The sequence below is a fragment of the Mytilus californianus genome, unplaced genomic scaffold, assembly GCF_021869535.1.
Source record: "Mytilus californianus isolate M0D057914Y unplaced genomic scaffold, xbMytCali1.0.p SCAF_1, whole genome shotgun sequence".
NCBI lineage: Eukaryota > Metazoa > Mollusca > Bivalvia > Mytilida > Mytilidae > Mytilus > Mytilus californianus.
In genome coordinates this window covers 133,790,529-133,809,903 of record NW_026262581.1, presented here as the reverse complement: position 1 = coordinate 133,809,903, position 19,375 = coordinate 133,790,529, and the positions used below count along the sequence as shown (strand labels likewise).

General features: G+C 32.5%; 1 protein-coding gene across 2 annotated transcripts in view; it reads left to right on the top strand.

The window, feature by feature from the left end:
• The window catches only part of LOC127735201 (uncharacterized), a 52,300-nt gene that overhangs the window by 8,671 nt on the left and 24,254 nt on the right, over nt 1-19,375 (top strand). The window contains exons 1-6 of one of the 2 annotated variants that reach the window (XM_052245331.1): nt 6,490-6,754; nt 8,374-8,519; nt 16,098-16,225; nt 17,670-17,783; nt 18,266-18,382; nt 18,645-18,698. In XM_052245331.1, coding sequence (XP_052101291.1) covers nt 6,558-6,754; nt 8,374-8,519; nt 16,098-16,225; nt 17,670-17,783; nt 18,266-18,382; nt 18,645-18,698 — 756 coding nt within the window. In that variant the 5' untranslated portion in view covers nt 6,490-6,557. Of the gene's footprint in view, nt 1-6,489; nt 6,755-8,373; nt 8,520-16,097; nt 16,226-17,669; nt 17,784-18,265; nt 18,383-18,644; nt 18,699-19,375 lie in introns of those variants that run through there. The other variant, XM_052245338.1, reaches the window with a different exon arrangement.

Genomic DNA, 19,375 nt, shown 5'->3' with positions numbered 1-19,375 from the left:
TACCGTCAATTTTTATGAAATAGTGCATGTACGGGGCGTGCTTTATACGTCTAGATCCTCCTGCAGTTTCTATTTAAAAGCGGTCGCTTTGTATTTATTTCTTATGCATTTATTAATTAGGTATTTTACACAACAAAAAACATCGTTGAAATGACAGTATTTGATAATTGGCCTGAAATTTTTCCTCGGGGACTAACAGTTCATCATTCCTGTCTGGGTGGTTAGTAGTTCATCAGTCCTGGCTTGATGGTTAGTAGTTCATCAGTCCTGGCTTGATGGTTAGTAGCTCATCAGTCTTGTCTCGGTGGTTAGTAGTTCATCAGTCCTGGCTTGATGGTTAGTAGTTCATCAGTCCTGGCTTGATGGTTAGTAGTTCATCAGTCTTGTCTCGGTGGTTAGTAGTTCATCAGTCCTGGCATGATGGTTAGTAGTTTATAAGTCCTGTCTCGGTGCACACGACGCGTGTTTTTCAAATAGCGTTGAACTAACTGATGACGCTCGAGCAAGTAAAAAATAGAAAATGATTCTAATCATAAAAAACAAAACAGCCTTTATATAGATTAGACCGTTGGTTTTCCTGTTTGAATTGTTTTACACTAGTCATTTTGGGGCCCTTCATAGCTTGCTGTTCGGTGTGAGCCAAGGCTCCGTGTTGAAGGCCGTAATTTGACCTATAATTGTTTACTTTTTACACATTGTGACTTGGATGGAGAGTTGTCTCATTGGCACTCATACCACATCTTCTTATTTATATTTAGAATAATTAAAACACATCCGAGTTGTATGAGAGTCTTACAAGTGCCAGTGGTAGCTACCTAAGGCTCGACAAGGCACGTGCCTATACATAAATTTGCCAATTAGAGGTTCCCGATCTAACACTTTAACATTCTACACAGAAGACAGTTACTAGGTTTTCAATACTGGTGATGATGTTTTTTTTTTCTAAACAATGTAGGTATTAATCATATTTGATTAAACTGGTCACAGAATCTGACCTGCACACAGAATATGATTATGCGCAGTGGCGGATCCAGAGGGGGGCGTAGAGGGCGTACGCCCCCCCTTTGCTTGCACTTTTTTTTTTTTTTTTGTAAAATGAATAATCAGACTAGACTTCGCGAACTTTGTCATTTCCCGTGTATTTAATTTTTATGCGACAATTCTTTACTTATAAAGCTATTTTTCGCTCGTATTTACTGTAATATATTATTGATTATGTCAAAGTCACGTGATTCGCTACGGTGGAGTTGACCAGTACGTCGAAAAAACGTCACTCAGTCATTTTGAAATTCAAATTACAGTAACACATTGCTAAGGCTGAGGATGACAAGCATAACGCCTTCAAAGCGACAAAGGATAGAGCAAGAACGTATTGACTTCTCTTTCACAATTCCACCCAACAGAAAGTAATACTCTATTACACTCTCATGAAAAAAAAGTTCCACAGCAATATTATTTACCTACGAAAACATGTTTAACCCCACACACCCCAGCATATTAATAACATTGCTGAATAGTGATCCACAATCATGAAGCTCTAGATATAGATTTAAAGTCTAAGGTACGGACCATTTGATATGAGGGGGCAGTCTGAGATATTTTAGAGAAAAAATTCTGACCCTGATTTTTGCCTTAAACAAAACTTCTGGCCGTATCTGGATTGAAAACAATAATCTTGTCCACTTTTTTGCTATTAGAAAAAAATATTTTCAACAAAATTATTTAGCATTAAATGAACATGATGAATAAACAACAATTTTTTTTTTTGGGGGGGGGGGGAGGTTGCATGTGAATCCCATATCTGACCGGAATGTCTGTTTCGCCGAACTGATATACTGAATACTTTTTTCAAGGCCCGACTGCAACCTGCCTGCTGGGTGTGGCCTATATTTCTCCATGTGTCGACCGTCATTCACAACTTCATTGTCATTTCCGACTCATTCGTAGCCTTTGGTTGATTTGGAACCCCTCACTTCCCTTGTTGGTTGAAACATTTCAACCAAACATTTGGATAAAAATTGCTTGTTTGTCTTTCTTCGTGTCGGTCGTATTGTAAATTTCATTGAATAGCCGTATATCTTGTTTACAACAAGAAATCTGTGAGGTTATGCTAACTAACCATACAACAAACGAGAATTTTCCATGTCCATTTTTTACTGACAAATCCCACATCAAATATATTAATTAGTACATAGCTTTGGATCCATCCAATCATTTTATAATAGACAATTAATGGTGAGAATACGGCACCAAAAATGTCCAAACCCTACACTTTAACTATAAAATGCATTTTACACTTATTTTATGTTTTTTAGCCAAAAAAAGGTCCAAAAATTTTTTCGCCTCGCTCTGCTCGCCGAACTTTATTACTACACCCCCCCTTTCCAAAATCCTGGATCCGCCCCTGATTATGCGTCGATTAAAATGAAAACATTTTTTTTCTCAATTAATGTGCTTCTAAACTCTCCTTGTTATTTTCTTTAGAAATCCGTTTAGTTGTACATCTTTCTCAAACAATCAGTATCATGATAACAAAACAAAATTTGAAGAATGTCTAGGGCCCTTTACGTCTTCAATCATTTGTCCATTGCTGTTATCAAGGATTTGTAAAGTGAGACTATACAAATCCTTTCTGTTATATATGTGATCATTGCAACTGTCCAACAGACAACTTTGTGTATATGCGTGTAGTCTATTTAATAACGTATACAAAACTTGTTTAACCCCGCCACATTACACATATACCTGTCAAAAATAAATAATAATTATAAATAATTAAAGATTTATTTAATGTCGGGTATACATATAACCAAGGAATTGTATATTTAAAAGGAATGGAAACGCGACCGACTTCAAAGAGAATCGTATGATGCATCTGTTTCGGGCGATGTGTTAAGTAGTAGAGAATTGATAAGAAGTAGTGGATTCGTAAACGATAATCAACGAGCGACTTTAGTCGCAAGTTGATTATCGTTTCCGAATCCACTACTTCTTATCAATTCTCTAGCTTAACCCATTTCTAGTAAAACGACTGTCTGTTTTATGTTTTGACAATGAATCAACGGAATTTCATAAAAATAATTTCGTATTTTGTCTTTTTTTATTTTATAATAGCTGGAAATGATTATATCCACACGGTTCACGTCTATATTTAAGTTAACATACGTTTAATATAACTTAAATGGGTTGTTAGCTCCCCTTTTTATTACCAGATTTCATACTTGTATATTTATATTTCATTTAATGCTTTATCATTACAAAGTATTTAAATTATATAGATTTTGGTATTTATGGTTTATTCAAAAAGACATATATAAATATACAGAATTTATTTATCTTTTTTTGAATAGTTAAAAAATTGTTATTACCAAAATTTAGAAACCTTTGAAATTTACATATATAGTATTTAGCAATCTGCAATTGTTGACAGCTGATTATGGATTGTCTACCATTTTAACCGTACTAAGTCAAATACATATATTTAGCGTAGTTGCCATAATACTACAATTTCATGATGCTCCAGTTAATGATGCTTTCCGAAATAAATAAAATAATTGCTTAAGGTCTTTTTTGAACAATTATACATGAATTTTGTTTAAACTGTTTCCCTTTCATTAAGTTTAGATTATTTTTAACGTTATTACATTTGGCATCCATCGTAAACCAGTCAATAAACTAGTATTATCTGTGGTACGCATTCTGAATCTCCAGCAGAATTGCTCTTGCTACAGATGTACAATGTATAATTATGTAAATTTTTAACTTTTACATTCAAGCTGTTCATAGCCGTGATCGTCTAGTCGTTGGTACCGAAAAACATAACTGTGACATTAACAGTGCCAAGTTCAAACCTTGTACCCGAATTGAAATTTTTTCATTGTAATTTTTTTCTCAACAAAAATATTGTTTTAATCATAGAGGTATTATATACTTCATTTTCATTTAAAGGCGATGATTTTGTTTCTGGTTTTACAATCAAAGAAGTAGTTTTACGGTCGTAGCTTATATATCACACTTTATTCAAGTTAGAGTCCGTTCAATGTTGACGTGATGTATATTTGGACCATTTATAATCAAACAAAGAAAAAAATATTGATAGTACGATATCATTATAAGACTAAAACCATAAGTAAGTATTTGCTATGATAAAAAGGAAAAGTCCTTGTACGTTAAAAGTGACAAGTGTAATGGGCATATGAATGTTTATTTTATCAAGGAATTGCACTAATATATACAATTCCTTGATTCTCTAGTGTTTAGAACTAGTGTGTAATAGCCACAATCGTATAAAGACCCATCGGTTCATTATAACGATGTTGAAAATCGACCAATGTTCAAACCTGACATCGTGAATAAACTCTGTTTTAAGATATTTCCATACTGCTATATAACTATAATCAAGAACGTTCAAATGTAGAACATAATCTTCCTTAAAAAATAACGTCCAAAATAAAACAATTTAAATAAATTTGAAAAGAACATGAACAAATCCAGACATAGTATATATATTTTATTAGATAACAAAAGCGAATTATCTCTGAGACAGACATACAGTTTATTGACATGTTTTGACAGTTGTGCGCTTTATGAGTGTTATTTAAATATTGATTTATGTCAGCACTCGTGGTATAGTGGTATCATGCATAGACTGAAGACTCTACTGATTATGAAGAAAATACGCGCGAGATCGATCCCTTCATATGCCACTCGTTTTTGAGAGGATAAAAAATCGTTAGTTAAAAGTTTAAAGTTATAAAGTAAGTTATCTTAAGTTAACGAAGTGGTCAGTGGATTCTTGAAAAATAATCTACTGTAAGAACAATAGACTGACGTCAGAGAAATGGGTTAATTACACCCCGTACCTCTAACTGGCTAATTACTAATGCATTAGTTATCAAACTTGGCCATTTAGTCTGACGCCATTTATCGAACTTTACTATCGGTCACTGGTATAATATATATATACATTAAAAGAGTAATCTACATACGTCTGCCTTCTGTTCAATTTGGGTATAAACATGATAAATGTTTTTCATAAGAAAATTGTAATTTTTCTGGGTAATTGCCTTGTTTTTCAAAAGGTCATACTGGGAAACCGTACGCAAAAACGCAGTTGCGTACACATCTAAAATCATTTTCTGCATACAATGGTCCAAAATATTTTCGGTGCCTACACTTAAATACTAGCCTAGCTACGCCCCTGACACTGTGCAGAGGTCACCAATTTATGTTCCTTGACCTCGTGCAACTTAATCGAGAATTATATACGCATGTGTTAAATGCACTGGACGCCCTTACTTTCATTTGTTAAAAAGCATCGTCTTTTATGATTTATTGGTATATATTTATTTACTTTTAAACTGAACACACATTAACCATTATTTTAAGGGACAATTTTCCTATTGATTTATTGTTGCTTGCTGACACGTCCAGTGGCAAATTCAGGACGAACAATTTCAGATTTTTCCAGCGATTTAACAAACTAAACACGGACTTTCACGTAACTTCTTTGAAGGACATTACTTCATTTACAAGAAACATATTACTTGCACTAGTACATCTATATTGATATCCCATTATTATTCTGAAAGCATTATTATACATTACTCGCATTTTATTTAAAAAAAGGCAGACTTGCATTTAGACTTTAAAGATACACAATAGACATTCGTACATATAAATAAAAGAGTTGAATCCGAACACCCGTATAACGTTTGTAAAATGTTCGCTTCAGCATATACTTTGATGTTGTCTTTTTGTGTCACAATCATCATTTAAATCATTACAATTCACATGTCCAAGATATTTAAATGCATCAACAAATTCTAATAAATTGCTACATAGGTAAAATTTGGGCATGTTGTAAATCATCAAGATCATACACATCATAGATTTCTTGACATTAAATAAAATATCAACCCGGCAACTAATGGGCTTATTATACACATACAAGATAAAAGAATTTAGCATCAACACAACTAAAAATATTCATTGATGTTTTATTTAAATAACAACCAACATTAGCCTTTGCTAATCTGTTATTCAAGTCATTATGAATTAAACAAATAAGGTGAGAAATTACCACCCTGTCGCACACCACTGCTGACATTAAACTCACTAGAAATGAATGATCTGTACTGAACAGTTCCTGTCTCTTATTTTTTTTAAAGAAAATCCGATGATATGATTGTAGAATAAAAATTCCATACAATAAGTTAGGAAAGAAGTCCCAGTATCTCTATTCTGAAGTAAACTTGTGGTTAATATAGCACATAGTGTTATAATAATCTCAGATTAAACTTTAAAATATTTGGGACTATTATACTAACTATGTTAATATATTATGTCCCAGATTTGATATTAATTTAATTTTAACTGTTTAAACTCTTTTAAAATCAAACTTAGTAAGTACCTATATTACAATATATACGGTAAATATTTTAACCAATGGAATAGCTCATATATCATATCATCTTGACTACTGTTCATTTAATTAACTTCCGGGAACCTGTCAAGTAAAAAAACAACGTTCATGTGGACTTCCCTTAACCAGGGCGATGGAGCCACAAAATAAACTTAATGTAGAATTCATACCTTCAAAGAAAATGAAAAAACGCCGTGAACTCGACGCATTAGTTTGTAATGGGAAAGTTCGCCGCAAATCTAAAAGTGGTCACGAACTTCTTCGCACTGAAAGCGAATCATCAGAAATTGACGAGTTTAGCATTGCTGCACAAAAGACGTTATTTAGAAAGTTAGTGTAGACCAACATATAAAGTTGTAAATTGGCATTTTTCATATCAGTCCTGACCTATACTCTCTCTCCGAGATAAAAGGAAAGATTTATCTATAATATTTTCACGTCGGGACCACGAACAAGGATTTAAGCGAAAATATTTAAAAGCATTTATCAGGTTGGTGACAACCCGCTAAATGGGAAATAGCTCCCCAAATGAGTAAACATATCTCAAATGAGGGGTACTTTTCTTGTATTAAAATATTCATTTATGTAATACAAATGTTGTATATAAATACTGTAAATGACACATTATTCATGAAAGATTCAGCAGATTTTCCAAAAGATGGAATAGCCCTTACCTGATTCACTGAGGAATATTGTAAAATTGACAATTTTAATGCTATTTACTTTCATAAAACTCAAAATAAAAATATGGTTGTTATAATCATGGTTATGGAAGATGTTCCATTTTCTATAAATTTTGTGCCATTTTAAGTAAAAAGACTCAGCTCAGAAAATCTTGCTTTAAGCACTATGAAACGATTACTCAATTGAGGGATTGTTACTCATTTTGGGATCAGTTCCCCATTTTGCAAATTGTCCTCAATCTGTTTATTTATGAAGCCACTTTTCTTAAAGACTTTCCAGAAACAAAATAACTTGCTAGATTGAACCCTAAAAATTTCTCAAAGGACCAATCTCTGACGCAATAAAAATACTGTTAGAATAGTAAGTTATCCAGAAAAGTTACTAACCACAATATATAAATTATGTAGTCAGTACCAGTAATTAATGTCCGTTATCCATGTACTTTATTTTACTAGAAAAAATCTTTGCTCTGAAAGAAATCATTTACATGTACATGTAAACAATGGGGTGTTTAATTGTAAATTTTGATTTTTTTTCCAGGGGCCTCGGTGGCCCTGGTCTAAGTAGGCAAACTACTCTATCATTAGCCTGTGAATGTCAACACTGAGGTTGTAAGTTCGAATCCAGCATGTAGCAGGTGTGCTCAACTCCAACCTTAATTGACTAGGATTGTCAGTTATCCTACCAGGCTCCTCCTACCGAAGGTTGGTGGTTCTCTCCAGGCACTCTGGCTTCCTCCACCAATAAAAACTGACTGCTTTAAATAGCACAATAGTGCTGAAAGTGGCGTTAAACACCAATCAATCAATCAATATTTTTTAACAAATGTACATTAATCTTTCATTATTTCATTGAAATATGAGTGTTATTTAAAATATTACACTGGACTGTTTTCCTAGGAAAATTGATATCACAGACTCTTATCATGTTTATAACTAAAACATGTTTTTTCTTTATTTTACTATTTTGAAATTTGAATGAATATTAATGAATTGGAATTTTATAGGAACTTTTTTCCTTGAAACAAAAAATTTATACCTAGGAAATTTTCAGAAGAGTTTGATACAAATTTAAAAATTTTAAAGCATTTGAACTTCATCTCAAAGAAAAAAAACCTTTTTACTTAATATTACATCATTATTATGCAGATTAGCTGTTTCTGTATATGTCTTGACTCATGTAATGCTGCATTCAAGCATATATTTTTTTCTATCTAAATGGAAAGTGTTTTGTGCAAGCAATGCTAAACTGATTACTTATTGTAGTAGAGGAAGGTCATCCTGCTCATCATGTAAAACAGCAATGATATTCTTAATGGTTGGAACATGTCTAATCATATCTTCTGGACTGATATGGTTACATTTTGATATGAAAAATAGCATTCAAATTTTACAGGATAAACTAATATTAGGTAAGTGATGTTGTATTTGAAATGATTGGTGTGTTGTTGCACATGTATGAAGGACAGTCTGGCTAGATGGCCTAACCACCAGAGTTCACGAAAATGGTCGGTCCTGTCGGTCAAAATGAAGCTCGGACCAGTATTTTGAAGGCTATTGCCGGTCCCGATGACCGATGTAAAAACGGCCGTTGTAGTGCATATTTCGGCACTTTTTGTGGTCGTATATTGGTATGACGTTGGCGTCGTCGTCATCCGGTGTCGTCGTCGTCGTCGTCCGAATACATATTGGTTTTCGCACTCTAACTTTAGTTTAAGTGAATGTATCTTTTTGAAATTTGACCATAAGGTTAAATACCACAAAAGGAAGGTTGGGATTGATTTTGGGGGTTATGGTACCAACAGTTAAGGAATTAGGGGCCAAAAAGGGGCCAAAAATGAGCATTTTCTAGTTTCCAGACAATAACTGTGGAACGGTGTATGGATCTCTCTGAAATTATACTACAAGTTTCCATACCACAAAGGGATGGTTAGGATTTGCTTTGGGGGGTTATGGCTCAAACCGTTTAGGAATTAGGGGCAAAAAAGGGGGAAAAACAAGGTTGTCCTGGTTAATGGACAAATACTTAATACAAAACATAATTTAAAGCAGTGTAAGGGAGATAAATCAAATACATCATTGAAATTATCTCCCTTACACTGCTTTTAAATTATGTATAAAGTAATGGTTAATGAACAATAAAGATAATCTAAAACAGTGTAAGGGAGGTAATCCAAATACAATGTTTTGGTTACTTCCCTTACTCTGCTTTTAAATTATGTTTAAAGAAATGCATATTTATAAAGGAAGACCAGTAAAAATATCTGCAAATGTTTTCATCTTTTTTTTTTAACAAAAAAATCCATATGAAAGATTTGACACTATATTTTTATTAATTCTATTATAAAATAGATTAAGTTAGCACTATGGTAAATTTAAATGGGTAATTATGGTTGCCAACTCCATTGGAAATTTGAATTGAGATTATGACCATATCTTGAGGGAAAGAATTTTTTTTGGGGAAAAAGGGGGGGGGATAAAAAGAAATTGTGGGGGGCCAATTTTTTCTCATTTCAGATTTCAGAAATTAAAAAGAATTATTCTTCAAATATTATTTTTTTTTCAAATTTCAAATATTGAAAAATTTCAAGAAGTAATCTTTAATTGCACAGTATGGCGCATTAGATTTGTAAAATCTTTGATCACATTTATTTATTTGTTATGCCGAACCTAACAGTGTATTTAGATTTTTAATTTTGGGTCCAGTTTTCAAATTGGTCTACATTAATGTCCAAAGGGTCCAAAATTAAACTTTGTTTGATTTTAGCAAAAATTGAATATATGAGGTTCTTTGATATGCTGAATCTAAACATGTATTTAGATTTTTGATTTTTGGCCCAGTTTTCAAGTCGGTCCAAATTGGGGTCCAAAATTTAACTTTGTTTGATTTCAACAAAAATTGAATATATGGGGTTCTTTGATATGCTGAATCTAACCATGTATATAGATTTTTTATTTGTGGACCCCGTTATCTAATTGGTTCATATTGAGGTCAAAAGGGTCCAAAATTAAACTTTGTTTGATTTCATCTAAAATTGAATTATTGGGGTTCTTTGATATTCCAAATCTAACCGTGTATTTAGGTTCTTAATTTTGGGTCCTGTTTTTTTAAATTGGTCTACATTGAGGTCCAAAGGGTCCAAAATTAAACTTAGTTTGATTTTAACAAAAATTGAATTCTTGGGGTTCTTTGATTTGCTGAATCTAAACATGTGTTTAGATTTTTGATTATGGGCCCAGTTTTCAAGTTGGTCCAAGATAGGGTCCAGTATTTAAACTTTGTTTGATTTCAACAAAAATTGAATATATGGGGTTCTTTGATATGCTGAATCTAAACATGAATTTAGATTTTTGATTATGGGCCCAGTTTTCAAGTTGGTCCAAATTGGGGTCCATAATTAAACTTTGTATGATTTCAACAAAAATTGAATATATGATGTTCTTTGATATGGTATAGAACCACTAATTCAGGCCCGGTCGGAAAGAACATACAAGAAAGTAGTACATAGTTTAAACAAAATAGTTCCTACGCATAGCTGTATCTTTGTCAATAGTGGGAATATTTGGGTAGTTTTAGTATCAAATGAAAGCTTGGGGACTTGGGATCACTGTAGAATCCTTGTTGAAAGTTTTATTTGAATAATAAAGAAGTATATGAAATTTTAATAGGAGGGCTCATTTGGCCTGTTGTTCAGATCAGAAGTTCCTGTTTTTGTACTATCAAACTTCCGGGAACCAGTACGCTCTAATATGCAATTAAAGGTATGTTGATTTTTTCAGCACAAGTCTGCATAAGGTACAGTTTTGACATGAAATAACTGCCACTTTATTTGAACTTAAGACAAAGTAGCCATTTATGCTTGAAATTGCAGAATTTAACATAGAAAGCAATGGGGCTATGAATTAGTGGTTTTATACCTATTACTGACAGGCATGTGAAATTCTATTTTTAGAAATCATACCCTTTACAGTGAAAATTGGTCACATTTGTTGTCAGACATCATGTTACATTATTTTTTTATGTAACAATTATGTTAGTGTCAAATTACAGCCCTCAAATTGCTACAATAAGGTATTTTAGCCTTTTTTGGTCATTTAGCATACACACAGTTAAGATTTTACCTGAAATTTAAATTTTTGGATTATCTAACACTGAAACCAATGAAACTTGTATATTATGACTAGTTTATAGAATAAATATTGTTTTTGGTCAAATTAACTAGTGACTGTTCATGTTTTATTGTGTTTCTTGGTGAATTATTTATTTCAAGGAAAATTGTTGTATACTTACATAGGAATTCCAAAATCTCACTTGAAATGCATTTTATAACCATTTTAGTAAGTTGTCTAGCTTGGAGATACATAAATTGATCTTGTTGATCCATGTTTATAAATAAAAGTATGGTTTTTTACCAAATCACTCTCCTTTTCCAACATGTAGAAAAAAGGGGGGGGGGGACAAAATTATCAATTATATTTTATGTTTGGACCACTGTATTTATATTCAAGGAATAATATCTGATAAAAATAAGACATATAGGTAAGAACACTGTTATTTGAGTAGATATTAACAAATCAGAACTGGTAAAACTTGAAAAAGTGTCATATCTGTCACTATTAGTATCCATATGTAGTTTTCTTTGTTTAACGCATATGTTACTACCAGTCCAATTTGAGCTTGAATTCAGTGATATAGTGTTTTGACAAAAGCTTTATGTGTTTTGCTATGCTAGAAATAGATCATAGAAGGAAATTAAGTCAAGCAGAAGTCAATATAACAAGTTTGGTGCTGTTATAGGTATAGAACCACTAATTCAGGCCCGGTCGGAAAGAACATACAAGAAAGTAGTACATAGTTTAAACAAAATAGTTCCTACGCATAGCTGTATCTTTGTCAATAGTGGGAATATTTGGGTAGTTTTAGTATCAAATGAAAGCTTGGGGACTTGGGATCACTGTAGAATCCTTGTTGAAAGTTTTATTTGAATAATAAAGAAGTATATGAAATTTTAATAGGAGGGCTCATTTGGCCTGTTGTTCAGATCAGAAGTTCCTGTTTTTGTACTATCAAACTTCCGGGAACCAGTACGCTCTAATATGCAATTAAAGGTATGTTGATTTTTTCAGCACAAGTCTGCATAAGGTACAGTTTTGACATGAAATAACTGCCACTTTATTTGAACTTAAGACAAAGTAGCCATTTATGCTTGAAATTGCAGAATTTAACATAGAAAGCAATGGGGCTATGAATTAGTGGTTTTATACCATATGCTGATTCTAACCATGTATTTAGATTTTTTATTTGTAGGCTCCGCTATCAAATTGGTTCATATTGAGGTCAAAAGGGTCCAAAATTAAACTTTGTTTGATTTCATCGAAAATTGAATTATTGGGGTTCTTTGATATGCCAAATCTAACCGTGTTTTTAGATTTTTAATTTGGGTCCCGTTTTTTAAATTGGTTCATTGAGGTCCAAAGGGTCCAAAATTAAACTTGGTTTGATTTTAACAAAAATTGAATTCTTGGGGTTCTTTGATATGCTGAATCTAAACATGTATTTAGATTTTTGATTATGGGCCCAGTTTTCAAGTTTGTCCAAGTTGGGGTCCAAAATTAAACTTTTTTTGATTTCAACAAAAATTGAATATATGGGTTTCTTTGATATGCTGAATCTAACCATGAATTTAGAATTTTTATTTGTGGGCCCTGCTATCAAATTGGTTCATATTGAGGTCAAAAGGGTCCAAAATTAAACTTTGTTTGATTTCATCAAAAATTGAATTATTGGGGTTCTTTGATATTCCAAATCTAACCGTGTATTTAGATTTTTAATTTTAAGTCCCGTTTTTTAAATTGGTCTACATTAAGGTCCAAAGGGTCCAAAATTAAACTTAGTTTGATTTTAGCAAAAATTGAATTCTTGGGGTTCTTTGATATGCTGAATCTAAACATGTGTTTAGATTTTTGATTATGGGCCCAGTTTTCAAGTTTGTCCAAGTTGGGGTCCAAAATTAAACTTTGTTTGATTTTAACAAAAATTGAATATATGGTGTTCTTTGATATGCTGAATCTAACCATGTATTTTGATTTTGGACATTGGACCATAATAGGTAAATTAAAAAAATTCAAGTTCTTAGACCACATTCTTTCTGTGTCAGAAACCTATGCTGTGTCAAATATTTAATAACAATCCAAATTCAGAGCTGTATCAAGCTTGAATGTTGTGTCCATACTTGCCCCAACTGTTCAGGGTTCGACCTCTGCGGTCGTATCAAGCTGCGCCCCAGCGAAGCATTTTATTTACATCGGTTATTAGATGTACCGCAACTGTTTCCAACAAGTGTTTACATCGGTTATCAGATGTATCCGCTGCCAATTTCCGGTACTGGTTTACGGATTTATTATAAACAAACCAAAGCGGCGATCTACAGATTGAAATAAACAATTAATTTCCCCATAGGCGACAATGATAGCCTTTTTCGAGATACAGACTTCAGAAAGTTGATTTTTTTAACGAAACCTTTCTAGAATTAAAGAAAAGTTATTAGGACAGTATTTTTTGGTCCAAAAAATATAGGTTCGCGTTGCTTTTCTTAGCGTAATTTGTACTTATCTCCCATGCCTATCAATTTTGCACTTAAAAATACGTGTCTCATCCTAGCGTTTAAAAGACATCTCAGTTCCGTTAGGGCTAAGGAAAATAATTTATTTGGCCTTTGGTATAATGCAGAATGCACGAAGTCTCTAATAACAAAAAATAACGGGCGCACATATCAATCAATCAGGATTAGCTATACTCTTAATTCTGAATACCATGTTATGCTCATAAAATGGCTGCGCCCATAAAATCTAATGGTGTATTGTAACCTATACGGTATTTAATACTTTCTAGAATCATGCAATTCATAGTTCGTTATATGCACAAATATATATGCCACAAAAAAATCATCTTCAAAACGTTCTGGCATTACTCTCTGAATTTTCACAATTTTTTATCAGAGGTGACCCCAGTCAAAAAATGGGGAAAAAAATTCAGATTTTTTGAGTAAATGCGGTACTGCTAAAAAGGGCCTGAAGATAATGTCCACTTTCTCCAATGATTCTTTGTATGTCATCAAGTACTGATTATATTGATACCAAAACCGATCCAATATGTAACTACTACGGTGAATTTTGAACAACAGTTTTAAATGAAACCATTTTCGTATAAAAGTACATTTTTGAAACAGACTATAGCATTTCAAAATATGATAAATGTGTAAATATTTGTGTTTAAGCATCGAAAACTATTCGTTAACTACAAAATGTCATGCCTATTCTTTTTTTATAGTCTGTCATTCGAGTGAACATTTCAATGTTCGATGGGGATCATTTCTGTACATTTTCCCTGAATTTGGTAATTTCGATAACAGCACTTGGATCGAGATTGTCATGTTTAAAAATTGATTTGTATATCCAAACTCTAGACGTGTACGTGCTTTTTTCAAACAAATCAGCAGAAGTTCAGAACATGACATATTCTCTCCACAGTAAGTCAAAAGTCGAACCCACCCATGCTTCTAAGGTAAAAAGCAATACAAAAATGAAACAGACTATAGCTTAAAAACTAGTTAATCAATAATTCATTTGTCACCAAAAAATAAGGTTTCACATCAAATATCAAGTAAAATTACTGTTTTTGACACTTTTTGAGCACTATGATGAGGAAATGTCGACGCTGTATAGATTGAAATAAACAATTAATTTCCCCATAGGCGACAATGATAGCCTTTTTCGAGATACAGACTTCAGAAAGTTGATTTTTTTAACGAAACCTTGCTAGAATTAAAGAAAAGTTATTAGGACAGTATTTTTTGGTCCAAAAAATATAGGTTCGCGTTGCTTTTCTTAGCGTAATTTGTACTTATCTCCCATGCCTATCAATTTTGCACTTAAAAATACGTGTCTCATCCTAGCGTTTAAAAGACATCTCAGTTCCGTTAGGGCTAAGGAAAATAATTTATTTGGCCTTTGGTATAATGCAGAATGCACGAAGTCTCTCATAACAAAAAATAACGGGCGCACATATCAACCAATCAGGATTAGCTATACTCTTAATTCTGAATACCATGTTATGCTCATAAAATGGCTGCGCCCACAAAATCTAATGGTGTATTGTAACCTACACATGGCCTACTTAATTTGTCCATAGAGCCATCCCTGGCAAACAATCGGCGATTGAACCCCACAATGGAGCAAACAAATACTGCAACAGCCGAGAAAGTGATTCAGATGATGAAATGGATAGTGAAGATGACTTTATATAAGAACAATCAGAAGACCTGAACTGGTCCTTCATTGTTAATTTGCCTGTGGGTGCGAAGAATAAAACTAATAATAATATTAATAAAGTTATTTTTCGATAAAATATGTTATCAATTTTTTCTCAGGATAAAATTGACAGATTTTGTAGGACTGTCTAAAATTTTGTAGGACTGACAAATAATCATGCTTTGTCGGTCCCATGACCGACGGGTCAAAATAAGTTTTCGCGAACTCTGAACCACTTTAGTTGTCCTGTTTCAAGTTTCTTCAAATTTTGCACAATGATTGATTGATATCTGCTTATTACCCAGTGGCAAGTATTAATTGCACATTCAGAAAGATAATTTGTAGATGTGATATGATTATAAAAAAAAGTCTGTTTGTACTAGATAATGATTGCATCTGTGGGTTTCAGTGTAAAGATGTGTTAAAATCTACCAATGAATATATGTGAGTGTGTTACCAGCATTTAACTTGATCTGATGGGTTTTTATTTTGAAATAGTTTGAATGATTTGTTTCAATTTTTTAACCAAACTGTTCTTTCCTAATATGAACTACCCGGTATCTACATGTATTACATTGTACTTTCAGCGAAAAGGAAGTTTAGTTGGATTCATTTGCATAGATGCTTTTAAGAATAATTGATCTTGATTATTTGAAAATTTCATATAATTTCTTTTGCAGTGGAAAGAAAAAATAAAGACAGTACAACAGAAGTTGGAAAATTTCAACCACAGATTGATGAATTAAAAACAACTTTACAAAATGTCAAATCAGAGGAGTCACAGAAGTTTTCTAAATTAGATGGTCAGGTAAATATATGTCAAGTTGCTTGTAGAATTTTATTTTTATGAACACCCAACATGCTGTACATGCTATAAAAAAGAACTTACCAGTTATCGAAGTATTTGCCAACAACTTTTACTTCTGGGCTCTAAGGCAAGTGACCAAGCCATGTCTTATCAAACCAGTATTCTGAAGACAACATGAGGAACAGTTATTATATGTTTTTTCCTCGGATTGCTGTTTCATTTTATTTACCTTCTTATCTTTAATCACAAGACAGTTACATTGAGAGCAAAACAGGTTTCCTATTAGGAGCAATGGTCAGGAAATGGTCAGTTTGCCAGTCTTGACCAATTTAAAATACAAATGAATGAAATGAAATTCCAAAATTTTAAAAATTTTATTTTAACACAGTTTGGTCTTAAATTACAATTTTTTTGTCATCTGTTTCTAAAGCCTAATTGCCATGCATTTCCAGAAATCAAACTTTTTATATTAAGGCCCTCAAAGTTACTCTTTTAATAAGTCAGGGGTTGCATATCTCTTTTACATGAATTCAAACTGACAGGAACTACTATCAAGTTCAGGCAATCTATTTTAATTTTATGGCCCCGCCACAAAGTGGTTGGGGCCTTTTTATTTGGCCATATAGTTTTATCCATATCCGTCATTCCGTCACAAACAGTCATACAGACTTTTTTTAAACGCCTTCACATATTTAGCTTTTTTTAGTTTGTGAATCTACTATGATGAGTTACAGATTGAGTTAAGGTTTAGTTCTGCTCTGCTGATTTTCTCCAAAATTATGGGCTTTGGACTTTGAAAATTTTGTGAAAATAAGTTTTACAGACTTTTTTTCTAAACACCTTTACATATTGAGCTGATATTTAGTTTGTGAGTCTTCTGTGATGAGGTACAAATCAGTTTACGTTTTGTTCCGGTCTGCTGATTTTTGCTGAAATAACAGGCTTGAAATTGGGGGAAATAACAGTTATACAGACTTTCATTCTCAAATTTCCGCTCCTGAAAATGACTTCAAGCTTTTTTTGAGAGCGGGCCATTCTTGTCGTTCCGACACATCTAGTTTAAGCAAAGGCTTTTGTCCATTTGAACATTTCATTCAATTGAGTGGAAGAACTTACTTTATCTTGACAGAAAGTTTTCAAAAAGTTCAGAAAACAGAATATTAGCTAAAAAAGTAGAAATAAAAAAATTGAAAATTCAACAAAATATTCATGAATTTTGCAATCCAATAAATGAAATGTTTTCAACTTGTCCAGACCCAAGGAGCTTTAATTATCGTCATATGTTGTGGATGATTGCCATCATTGAAGATGATAAAGATTGATTATAAATATCTTATTTAAACAATACCAAAGATTTTCCAGCTGGCTCTGCAGATTAAAACCATATATTTAGCAATGAGGAATTAGTGAATTAATGTTATTAAAGTATGTCTATGTATTACAGATAGACACATTGACAAAATCATCAGACTCTATAAAATCTGCAATGACAGTGAAATCCCAGGATGAGTTAAATAAGAAATTAGAACAGCTGTCACAGATACCTATTATATCTAAGGTATGTACGGTATTCTAGCTCTATAATAATAGCTAGTTATTGGTTGTGTGATGAATTCAGTAAGGGCATTGTTTTGAAAAGGAGGAAAAGGAGTACTTATTGTGTCTGCCTTTGGCACTGCAGAATTTCAAAGCAAAAGAAAAATTTCTATTGCTACATGTATTTAAACGGTTCCGGTTAGTTGGATACATTTTTTATAGGCCACAAATTGATTAAATTTCGCATGTGATCTACAAAATCAGTCTGGAATTATATACCAGCGTTCTAGAATTGTACTTTGGGAGTTTTTCATTAGACAATCTTTAAATAAATATATTCCTCCACTTTTGATACTGTAAATTCATTTATTGTTCATTTATTATTGAGAATTGTCAAAAATCCAAGATTAATCATTTTGATTTCAGTAAAACCATATGATTTGAAATAGATATTATTAAAATCTCTTCTTTCTTACCATTTTTAGTTTCATATGTGTTTTTCAGTCTGTAGCAGGTATTGGATCTGAAGTTCAGAATTTAAAATCACAATTAGAGGCATTGAATACATTTAAACTGAGTGCTGAAAAACAATTAAGTGACCTGACACAAAAGAATTTACAGGTAAAATTTTATATTCAAATCCGTCAATATAAGTAAATGCTGTTGATTAATTGAATAAAGTGTTAAGATTATTTTATCCCATATTGTCCATACCATATGAAAACATTAAATGTAGAGAAATTCAGCTTCAGTTAACATTTATAGGGGTTTGCTAGTACTTTGACCATTACCAATTTTACCCTTTTTACTCATAAGTTTATTTTCTGAAAAAACGATGTCAACCATCTTAACTGTTTAAAAAGTGTTTGTCTCTCATTTTCAGTCTGATGACAGAGAAAGTAAACCTTTTGTTCAGGATAATGGAGACTTGTCAAAGGTAAGACATTGATAGTCATTCACCATGTCATATATATATACAATCTACATTTAGGTGGAAGATAAAAAAGGCAAATATTAGAATATAATACAGAATAAAATAGCTATAGATTTTAGATTGAAATGTTTTTAGGTCGAATGTTCTTGAAATATTATGAAATGATATTATCATTTGTTAACTGATTAGAGATACACTGCAAACAGTAACACAGCGTTTGATATCCTTTTAGTTATTTTTTCTTCTTTTTGCGCTTCATCATGAACAGTAGAGTTATGGAAATAGAATTAAAACATTTCAATGTATGTTTAAAAGCAACAAAGATTTACTAATTTTTATACGACCGCAAAAAAATTTTGTGGTCGTATATTGGTATGACGTTGGCGTCGTCGTCGTCGTCGTCCGGCGTCGTCGTCCGAATACATATTGGTTTTCGCACTCTAACTTTAGTTTAAGTGAATGGATCTTTTTGAAATTTGACCATAAGGTTAAATACCACAAAAGGAAGGTTGGGATTGATTTTGGGGGTTATGGTACAAACAGTTAAGGAATTAGGGGCCAAAAAGGGGCCAAAAATGAGCATTTTCTAGTTTCCAGACAATAACTGTGGAACGGTGTATGGATCTCTCTGAAATTATACTACAAGTTTCCATACCACAAAGGGATGGTTAGGATTTGCT